This window comes from Maniola hyperantus, chromosome 16 (genome assembly GCF_902806685.2).
Source record: "Maniola hyperantus chromosome 16, iAphHyp1.2, whole genome shotgun sequence".
NCBI lineage: Eukaryota > Metazoa > Arthropoda > Insecta > Lepidoptera > Nymphalidae > Maniola > Maniola hyperantus.
Window position 1 is genome coordinate 5,177,655 of NC_048551.1, and position 11,499 is coordinate 5,189,153.

The window sequence follows — 11,499 nt, forward strand, 5'->3', positions numbered from 1 at the left end:
GTTCCAAAATTCAATTCAAAATTAAAAAAAAACCGAATAGGTACCTATATCTAAATGAAATTCTTTCTCAATCATAAGCATATAAATAAGTATGTAATTGGATTGGATAAGATTGTAATTATCATATTATAGTCTATGAACTCAACATTCTAGTGGTATTGCATTTTCATTTCATTTTCATTTCACTTCGTTATTTCAAAATCAATTTTCTTTACACTAATTTAATCTGCAAAGCCAATTTTCCAAATAGGCAAACTAATGTGCGTACACCGTGTAACAATTTGCAATATCGTGACCATCGTTATGATTAGGAACAATGAAATGACTACGCAACGCAGTCAACAGGGCGGAACTCCATCTTGGACTCCATTGTTTCACCGCCTCTCAAATTGTCATTCAAGCCCGAGAGCTCGTGGGCACAGTTCACGACAATTAGAGAACTTCTAACAAAACTTCGAGGCTTCGACATCACTGGCAGGCGTCAAATGTGATGGGTTCCCAACGAGTCACATCCAATCGTGTAACAGTGTGACTCGTTGGGAATCCATCGAAAAAAAAAAACACATCGAGTCACACCCAAGCTACAGTGTTACTCGTTGGGAATTACAATGAATAAAACAGTTACAACTATAGTAACACTGTGACTCGATGTTAGTACATTTTGATGCAGGCAGCCCAAAAGTAGCCCAATTTTTCTTTGATTGTACGTCCCCATAGCCTAATATTTGACATATCGTCGATTCAGGATCAAACCGAGAGTTCCCTCACTCTAGTTAAATCTGTCGTGGGTGAAATAGATCCTCTCTTGTAATGACACGATTTATTAATTATTTTATGGAAACAACACCACCGTTCGATTAAATGCATACCTATGTTTAGTATTCTTATAGAACCTCATGCGCTGGTGTAGACTGTAGACACCAAAAAAAATGTAAAATATACCCCAGTGATGTTGTCTAGTGTATTGTGTATTGTTGCCAAGCTTAGAATAATTTCCGGGTATATGCAAAAACTGTAATTTTACAACACCTGTTTCACGCCAAATTATTTAACGAGTTACTGTTACAATGGCTGATGCGACCTGAAATAGCTGGCAGATTAAAAGATTATGAATTCACCATTAGCAAGCCTAGAGCAAATCTAGAGCCTCAATAGCTCAACCGATATAGGAGTGGACTGAAAACCGAAAGGTCGACGGTTCAAACCCCGCCCGTTGCACTATTGTCGTACCTACTCCTAGCACAAGCCTGACGCTTAATTGAAGAGGAAAGGGGAATATTAGTCATTTAACATGGCTAATATTCTTTTTAAAAAAAACTTGTTTGTAATAATTATCAGAAAACGTAGTGTAAATACTACATCATTTAGCTTTTCTAATGCTTCCTGATAATTTTCTACAAGCTCTTAGAACACAAACCGCCCCTCTTGAAACGCAATTTTTTATAAAGTATACCGTTTCCTCCTTTACTCTTTTAATGTAACATGAGCTCTATACGACATTTCATGTGCTTAAGTGTTTTTGTTTGTAAAGTCTGTTTACATTATGCACTTGCATTCCTGTAGATGTTCATGTTATAACGTCGTTGTTTTCTTTGGAATTCTTCTATTATCAAAACCGAGACACGGAAAATGTAATCCTATTACGAATTCCAATTTAAGCGAGGACATCAGGGAATTTGCTGTAAAAGAAGACAATGTTGTAAGTAGTATACCGTATACTATACCGTAATTAGTAACCGTATTAAATACCATAAATTTAATACGATCAAAAAAGTAAAGCTCCACATACTCGTAGGCAAAGCTCATAATATTTTCAAAAGTAAAGACTAAGTTATTAATGGTACCTAGTACCTACTCTCGTGTGAAACGCATGCGCTTACATACATATTGTGCGAAGTTTAGACGACCTTTAGACCCGCAACGAGTCACACCCAATCGTGTTACAGTGTGACTCGTTGCGAATCTATTAATTTTTTTCCTATCAAGTCACACCCACAGTAAAGCGTGACTCTTTGGGAATTCTAATAGGTTGCAACTTGGGATTTGTAGTTCCCACTTCCCAACTAGTCACATTGTGACACGTTTGGGTGATGATGATAGACAAATTATTAATCAGGTAATTTATTAATTCTTGACGTCTGCTTTTTTATTTAAAAAAGGGAAGGTATGGAATGCTTCAAATCTAAATATATAAAAGAGAAATGCCACTCACTCACTGACTGACTGACTGACTAATCACGAAATCTGAGAAACTATAAAGCCTACAAACTTGAAATTGGGAAGGTAGGTTCTTTCTAGGACGTAGGTGTCAGCGAAAATTGGCATTTAGGTTATTAGCTTTAAATAATAAAAATCTGTATAATTAAATTTGGAAAATTCCTCCCTCAAGGGTGGTAAAATAGGGGGCAATGTTTTTATAGAAAAGTTTTAACAATTGTTATTTTTACTTGAAATTTGAAATGTAGGCTATTTCTAGGGGGTAGGTATCAGATAAGAAAGGATCTAACTAAATACCCCCCCCCCCCCTCCCTAAGGGAGTAAAATGGGGGTAGAAGGGTTATATGAAAATCCTACGTTTTTGAAGTTAGAGATGAAAATTGGCATTTAGGTATTCTGGGTTCCGTGTCTTAAGGTGAGACTGAGTGAGTAGGTAAGTGAGGCCTTTTGCAGCGGGAAATTTTCAGATCTCATGTGAAACCAGTACGCGGACGAAGTTGCGGGCATCTGCTAAGGCAGGATAGGCCCGCTACCAGTTTATATAGAAATCGTTGAATACGACTTTTACAAGAAAATCATAATAGGTAAGTATTATTATTCTGAGATTGTAATTAATCTAAAATCAAGTACAACTATCTTTTCCAGAATTCTACAAATAATGTCAAAACGCTGCAGAAAGAGGATCAAAAGCGGTATACTGATATTGTTTCATTTCGGCCAATAACTTTTAAGGTAAATAAAACATGTACCTATGTACAAATTGATTCTTATAAGGATAATTATTGTATTTAATCATAAAATTAAAATAATTAAAACTACACCAAGAAAAACAGATATGTAGAATTATTTACAAATTACAATAACACAATTTTTTTGTGATAAATTTAATTGGCGCGGCCCAAGTTTTTTAGCGGGAATAGGATCTCAAACTAGTGAAAGGTATTTGAAAAAAGTTCTTATTCTATTTGATAAATTAATAATTCGTCTATTATTATAATAATTTCAAAATTACTTGGTCGTCATTCATCAGTGCCTGTTACCTATATTGGATACACACCCACTACCAAACTGGCCTTCAGAGCAAACAATAATTCTAAGCTTTGAATAATGCTGCACAGATAACTATGTACTACATAGTACTATTGTTGTGAACTTACACAATTTACTATTAATGACCTTCATTGGGGTGTAGGGTGCAAGTGGGGCACCGTGTCCTTAGGTATAAGTTGAAGGTGTCTAGTTCGATTCCCGGCAGATTATTTAAGGCGGCAGTACCCATATTATAAATGCGAAAGTGTGTTTGTTTGTTGGTTTGTTAGTTTGTTAGTTTGTTGGTTTGTCCTTCAATCACGTCGCAATGGAGCAGCGGATCGACGCAATTTTTTGCATGGGTATATTTAAAGAACTGGAGAGTGACATAGGCTACTTTTTATCCCGGGAAATCAAAAAGTTCCCACGGGATTTTCAAAAACCTAAATCCACGCGTACGAAGTCTCGGGCGTCAGCTAGTTTAATTATAATTTCTAAAATGGTTCACCCTACTGATTCGCTAGTTCAGTGTCTAAAACTGAATGATAGCTATTGAGCTCATTAGATATTTATTTTTAATCCATTGAAGATTTTTTACGAAAAAATATTGAATACCACTCAATGAAACAGCAATTTAGAACAAACCAATGTCAAATGAGCTCGGTGGCTATCATTCAGAGTAAGACACTGAGTTGGCAAATTTGCAGGTCCGGCTTGGTAGGAAGCTTCGGCCTTAGTCACAAGCAGATAAGATATCGTCTCAACCTAAGGGCTTCAGTAGGACCTATGAGCCAAATGTGAAGTTATATGGGTATTGTAGGGATTAACTTCACTCACAGGACATGCTATTCCGCTTGTGTCCATGCAGCGTCATCAAAGGACGTCAAACGAGTCGTTTGTATGTAAAAGACTGTCACATTAACTCTTACGAGATTTATTTCCCAAGAATAAAAGTATCTTTAACCAATCCGGTATTTGACAACTAGTCAAATCAGTAACTTTTTATCAAACGTCAAAACGCGCGCTTAGTATGCGAAATTCTATGAAATGCCGGTATGTGACGTCACAATTTAAATTTAAAATGGTTAACACACATAAAACTAACAAACGAAGTGGAATTTACGTATTTTGGAAGACGCTCTATTTAATAATTAGAGAGCTTAGAGCCTCAATAGCTCAACCGGTATAGGAGTGGACTGAAAACCGAAAGGTCGACGGTTCAAACCCCGCCTGTTGCACTGTTGTCGTACCTACTCCTAGTACAAGCCTGACGCTTAATTGGAGAGGAAAGGGGAATATTAGTCATTTAACATGGCTAATATTCTTTTTAAAAAAAAAAAAAAAATAATCACTGAGAAATAATTTATTTTTGATATAGTCAAATACCGTATTGATGTAAGGGTATTTCGTTCAAAACGCCACGTAAGATAGGTTTAAACAAGTCATGCTGTAGGTAAGCAGATATTTTGAAATGTAGAAATACAGGCTCAGCTGTGAGAATATATCGCTGCCACTCGCTACTATGGCCCACATTCTTGATAACTTGTCGGAACGGAAACGTGAGTCAGTACCGATATAATTTACATTATTTTTATTACAAACGCTATAAAATGATAAAAAAATGTTCCCTGCGGAATAATTAGCTGAAACGTATGTAATTACATACTAGCATTGTAACACACAAGTCATTTTCCGTCGAAACTCGGAGTGCATAGCTCGAAACTTATTCCCGTGACGACCTTAGTATATTACCTGCCTCTGTTAAGGAACCTGCACATCGTTTCCCATTTTCTCTGCTTTTTTTTTTGCACCTACTAGTCAATTTTCCTGGCGCAGTGGTGAACGCTGTAGTCTTACAAGTGGGAGACCCCGTGTTCAATTCCCGGCAGGGGCAATTTATGATTCCTAAATTGTCCCTGGTCTGGTGGTAGAATACGACCGTGGCGTGTTAACACCCTACCAGTAAAACCGTGCCGTCATACGAACCGTGGTATGTATACCCACGATTGAAGGTACACTGTACTGGAGGTACCGAGCTTTTGAAAAGCAACTAAATCGCCGATCGCTGATGCTAAAAGCATTGTGTTTGCTATGAACCCAAAAGGATAAATTTGTATTCGTACATACTTTAACCAAATTTGACTTATATATGGACTTAATTAACTTGATGATTGTTTGAAGGTTCCAGAACAGGAGTTATTATTCATCTGTCCGTCTGTCTATACAAAATTCACATCCATTTTATTTCTTAAACACAGCTAGATAGCTACCATTTCTATTTCTTCTCTCGTTCAGAAATAAAAAGTTAATACAATTAAGTCAGTACCTACTTCGTTGTGGAAAACAAAGTCAAGTGTAAAAGCACCTTTCCGTTACTCAGATATGAGATCGCTTCTCGGTAATATCTCGTGAATAATGCATACGGGTAAAAAGTTCATCCTACCTACTTGACTCACTTTTCCATAGTTGGAATAAAAGAATGCTTATCGTTTTATTCTTAGATTGAATAGGACTGCTATTTTATAAAGAAAATACTACAATACATGATACCCGCGACTTTGTACACGTAGATTTACGTTTTCAAAAATAGAGTGGGAACTTTTTGTTTTTCGAGGATTAAAAGTAGACTACGGCTGTCCCTGGGATACAAGCTACCTCTGCATTAAATAAATGACGGATTTAGGTTTTAACTGAACTCTCAACTCTTTGATTTTCCGAAACAAAAAGTAAGTAGCCTATGCTACTTACTTAGTAGCCCTGCGATGCATACCTTTCATCAGATTTGGTTAAAATAGTTGGCCGTGAGATAAGCTAGCAGACAGACCGACACACTTTCATGTAATATTATTATGGACCAGCTGATGGCCCGCGAATTTGTCTGTGGATTTAGATTTTGTAAACTGTTTTTCTGGTATCAAGTTATCCTATGTCCATCTCTAGATGCAAGCAATCTTTGAGCCAAATTCAACGTCTTCAGCAGCAGTCGAACCTTGAAAATGTAACAGACGGACAGACAATAGTTATAACATAGCGCAGTAGATCAATGATGTATGGATCTACTGCACTAGTTTTGTTTTTATCGCTGGCTAGTTTGAACTTGACTTGGATCTCACGTGATGAGAGGTGGTTATTCATTCTCGATGCTCGTTAAATGCGCAAAAACGTGTGGTAGTTGTTAAGAATGAACGGCCCGTAATTGTTTTTTTTATACAAAATCATACTAAATAACTAAACGATCTTCTCATTCATGTATTGACATTTTATAAAATTTTCGTAACAATCTTTTACTTTCCCGATATAAAAAGTAAATATCATAAATGATAATCTGGCAGTCTTCTATCTGCCTGCATGTCCGGTTATAATCGGTTCAGCCGTTTTAAAGTCAGCCCGAATCAACAAGCAAGCAGATAGACGACAGACAATAATTTATGAGTGCTAGGAGTAATTAACCATTGACGACTTTTAGGCACTTAAGTAAGTTAGGTAGGCATATTTTAATGTCACGGGCAGACACTTTAAATTAATTATACATCAATAAATATTTTTCTCAAAAAAAATTAAGTAGGTATTGTATTAGAAATATTATCTTCATCTTATGTATGAAAGTGTTCTAAATTCGAATAACGTGCTCAGAATAAAATAAAATTTGGAAATCTAAAGTTAGGCTGATACGCTACTTTGATCATCGAATAGCGTATCAGAAATTGGAATCGCCTTTAATTATATGTGATTCAATTGAGAAGGTTCAATCGGAAAAGAAACATTAAAGAGCCGTGTGAAAAGAGGGCACCGACCAACCGAACGCCATCGAAGCGTGCCTGGACGACGCTATACAATGTAATTCGATTTAATTATTTCACTGAGGAAAAATCTCGATACGAATTCGATATAAATTCGTCGATTTTAAGACTCTTGTTTATACCGTTGTTAATTAAATTTATGGTAGGTATGTTTTCTAGAGATTTTTAATTAAATTTTTGGAACATTGCCTTTGAATTTTTTTATTGAGTAGATAATGGATATTATAGACTCATTAATATATTTATGAGGCATTATATTTTGATGAGATCGTTAGTTCGCTTTTTAAAATCGCCGCTATATTATGTATCGAATATTATATTTAATAGAATATATAATTATTTTCTACTGAGATGCAGAAGGTCTTTCTCGATAGAGGAAACAAGTTTTTATAGTCCCAACATTATAGTCATGGTACTTTTAGCATAGGAAATCGGCTAACATTATTTTGATCATTAGATCAGAATAGCTATGTTTTGCATCAAGAGTATGTTTTACCCTACACAGTTTCTACGTCAGTTTCTTTATTTTGTACTTAAGTACTTAATATCTTTTATTATTATTGTCTTTTAGGAAGTTCCCGATAGCAAGCAATCCAGTTCAAGCTATGGAAGAGGACTTGTTAGCAGAGAACATCCAGGTAGGTACCTAGTTAAATTAGAATATTTAATTTTCAGATATATCTGTTAACGTTTCTTTCTTAGCCGTTGACTCCTAAGTACTTTTGTAGTATTTATGGAAAAATACATTAGATTGTATGTACCTATCAAAATATATAAAAGGAAAAGGTGACTGACTGACTGACTAATCTATCAACGCACACCTGAAACTACTGGACGGATCCGGCTGAAATTTGGCATGCAGAGAGCTATTATGACGTAAGCATCCGCTAAGAAAGAATTTTTGAAAATTCAACCCCGGGGGTTTGAAATTTGTGTAGTCCACGCGGACGATGTCGCGAGTATAAGCTAGTAACATCTAAAATCTAACCTTTACATTTCTACTTCAGAATGAGCAAACAGGTAGGTAGGTACTAAAATTAATATGCAAGCTCAGTATGCAAGTAGGTATGTACCTAAGTTATTCAACGACGCAAAAGGAAACTAAAGATTTCTAATTTTAATCAACTTATGCTTTTTCAATGATATTTTAAATCATTAGGTTTTTACTACTTTGTCGATTAGTCCTTTCCATTATTTATTTAAAGCTGCTTTATTAGCTTCCTTAATTAGGTATAAATTAATCTTGGCATATACCTACCTACAGTACCTAATAAGTAATACACTCATAATTACCTACTTATTACAAAGATAATCATTTAATTAACCGACTTCAAAAAACGGAGGAGGTTCTCAATTCAACTGTATGGTTTTTTTTTGTATGTTTATTACGCGATATTGTTTGTAATCTCCGGCTCATAAACGGTTGATGCGAAACTAAGTTTTAATGATCATATAGATAAAATATGTAAGGAGGCCCATAAGCTTCTAGGATTTGTTATGCGACAGAGTAAACGCTTCACTAATCCGCTAGTATTTGTTACCTTATTTAATGCTTATGTCCGCAGCAAGCTGGAGTATAACTCAGCAGCCTGGAGTCCACTCAGTGCTAGTCATACACTTACTATTGAGAGGGTCCAGCGTAAATTCGCGCGAGGATTATATAAGAAAATGTATGGTTATTACCCGTATCTATACCCCTCCTTATTCGTCTTGGGTATGGTGGGTCTAGACTCACTGGACTCAAGACGAAAGAGGGCTCTTCTAATACACTACTACCTATTATTAAACAATAAGGTGGATAATCCGGACACATTGTCGCGGTGTGCGTTGGCGGTACGGTTGCCGGATAAACTACTCCGGTCATGTCGGAAGACGTGGCCTTTCTTCGCGCTAAAGTCGTTCCGCACGCGGTATGCTGAAAGTGCGCCAACTTTCCGCGCACTTTCCATGCTAAATGAGCTGATTGCTCAGCACCAGAGCCTAGACGTGTTCAATACAAATATAAATAAATTTATTTCATGTATAGATCACTAAGACTTATAAGAACCTTTGTGTATATTTTGTTCGAATAGTATAAGTTATTAGTCATAAGTCTAACTTGTAATGCGCTTTGGCACTAGCTGTAAGCATATCAAGCATCTATAGTAAAATAAAATAAAAAATAAAAATATTACTATAGAACTACAATAACTCTTGTATACATAATAGGTATATTGGGTAATAAATTAAATTATTTTCTACTTTATAGTGTTTCTGGTTATTGAAGTCGGTTTTTATTTTATTTTTGATTTTTTTTTATTTGATTTTACATTACGCTTATTGTTTAGAAAATCAAACATTCTTTTTTTTACCTTCCTAGTTGGAAAGAAGTCATCGTCAAAAAACTGTTTTTGGGCTCCATTTTTCCAAGATGGTGGTGCAAGCGGCAAAGATACGATAAGAGCACGTCGAAATCTATGAAATTACCAATTTTCAACTTTCCAGGCAAAACTACCAAATTACTGGACTAAAAGTCTTAACCTGTCCTAGAAAATTAGACTGACTTCTTAGAGAAAGTTAAAAAAATTCAATAACCTTTTAATCTTTATCGACCTTTTGCAGGTTATGCCCTACATGAGTATGAGGAATATCCTCATATAAACTACGGCTATGACTATCACTTGCCTGATTCACATCACCACGAGTTTGATCATCATGATTTCAGACCCCATCATGGGTATTATGACGGGCACCACGTGGGCCATCATAGATATTACAATCATGTAAGTTTTAGACTGAAATTATAATAGTAAAGAAAAAATAGTTAGTTTTCTTGGAACAGAAATAATATGTTACTTTTTAGGGTACCGTACCTCAAAAGGAAAAAAGGAACCCCTGTTATGTGTCTGTCAAGAAAACCTATAGGCTATTTTCCGTTGACCTAGAATCATGAAATTTGGTAGGAAGGTAGGTAGCACAAGTATAGGAAAAAATCCGAAAACCGTGAATTTGTGGATACATCACCGAAAAAAATTAAAATGTGTTTAAAATAATTTGTATTTTGAACTTTTAAAGTAAGATTACTGTACCGAGTTGAGTATCATATGAAAGGGTTTTACCTGTAGATTCTAAAACAGATTCTTATTTATTTTTACGTATTATAGTTTTTGATTTATCGTGCAAAATGTCGAGAAACACGACTGTAGTACGGAACCCTCGGTGCAAGTCTGCAATTGGCCGGTTTTTTATTTGATGTCGCAAATACATAAAGATTATAAGATTAAACTTACCTATGTAAGCTTAGTCTTAATCTTAATCAAACCTAATATAAAAATATTATAAATGTAAAAGTTTAGATGTTGGGATATTTTTTACTTCTTCGCGCCACAATAACTAAACCTATGTAAAATAAACCAATAAACAAATCGCTGAAATTTGGAATGAAGATGAGAAGTTTATACTCTGAATTAATACATAGGTTAGGTACTTTTTATCCCAGAAAATGAAATTGTTCCCGCAGGATTTAAAAGAACCTAATTCCACGCGAACGAAGTCGCTGGCATCAGCTAGTGAAGTCATACTTTTTGCAGGCATTGGCTACCAAAGCAGTACTGTGGCCGATAGCAGGAATCGCGCTACTAGGTGCCGCTGCAGCCGCTTTGGTTAGCAATCCAATTCTTTTGCAACTTGGAGTTGCGTCCGGAAAGCGGAGACGCAGAAACACTGAAGAAATCACCGGCCCCGAATTAAGCACGGAAATTACGGAATGGAGACCACTAATCAACCGGAAAGTCGCGGCGATAAAAACTGGAACCCATTCGAAGGCAGCTAAAACTAAACTTGTGCATAGAAAAGCAAAAAGAAATGAATATACAAGTACAACACAGCGTATAAATACTAAAAGAACTCCCATGACCGAATTACATATCGAAGGTTCTAATTCGCCATTAGACGAAGAATCAGATGAATTAAATTTTATACCAATATCCATTACAAATAAAGATGATTAAATAATTGTAACCAATCTTGATAATTTGGATGAAGTGTAATAAATATTTTATATTTAGGTATAACTTAGTATTTGTTTTATTTGCTTAGAACGTATTGTTAAAACTAGACTAGATATTATTAATTATAGTAACTGCATACCTACTAACCGGTAGTCCAAGATCACGAAGTTTTTATCGTCATAATACATAAACACCTAGCAAATATCACGATACTTCACCAAGGAACCACAAAATACCGCACTGGCCTTTGTATTATAAGAAAACCACACTGTAAATCATCACGTAAAAGTAAACACTACACAGATGCAATAGCACAACAGTTATTAAATGGTTTATTGACAAAACAATACCGTCGATACTATGTTTGCAGTTGCACGAGACGTCATCAATGAGACCGATTCGATTATAAACGACTGAAGTTGGAAGCAAAACACGAATGGGCCGATCACAGACACTACTTTGAA

The 11,499-nt window shown here is 35.6% G+C and overlaps 2 protein-coding genes across 3 annotated transcripts in view; one reads left to right on the forward strand and one right to left on the reverse strand.

Moving 5' to 3' along the window:
• Positions 1 to 11,494, reverse strand: part of spri (Src homology 2 domain-containing protein sprint) — a 253,910-nt gene extending 242,416 nt beyond the window's left edge. Inside the window, exon 1 of one of the 2 annotated variants that reach the window (XM_034977086.2) lies at positions 11,183 to 11,494. The gene's annotated coding sequence lies outside the window, so the exon portion shown is untranslated. Of the gene's footprint in view, positions 1 to 11,174 lie in introns of both variants that reach the window. The other variant, XM_069503945.1, reaches the window with a different exon arrangement.
• On the forward strand, positions 1,436 to 11,035 carry LOC117989764 (uncharacterized). The gene is made up of 5 exons (XM_069503963.1): positions 1,436 to 1,699; positions 2,863 to 2,949; positions 7,618 to 7,684; positions 9,648 to 9,808; positions 10,616 to 11,035. The coding sequence occupies exons 1-5, from the start codon at positions 1,544 to 1,546 to the stop codon at positions 11,033 to 11,035; spliced, it is 891 nt and encodes a 296-aa protein (XP_069360064.1). The 5' UTR covers positions 1,436 to 1,543.
• Positions 11,495 to 11,499: the final 5 nt, after the last annotated feature.

What these genes read in the sequence shown, in the direction of transcription:
- LOC117989764 (XM_069503963.1), top strand. Translation starts at nt 1,544, where the DNA reads ATGCACTTGCATTCCTGTAGATGTTCATGTTATAACGTCGTTGTTTTC. An exon ending in TTCGGCCAATAACTTTTAAG is followed by an intron (nt 2,950 to 7,617) that starts GTAAATAAAACA and finishes ATTGTCTTTTAG; the next exon opens with GAAGTTCCCGATAGCAAGCA. An exon ending in ATCATAGATATTACAATCAT is followed by an intron (nt 9,809 to 10,615) that starts GTAAGTTTTAGA and finishes TACTTTTTGCAG; the next exon opens with GCATTGGCTACCAAAGCAGT.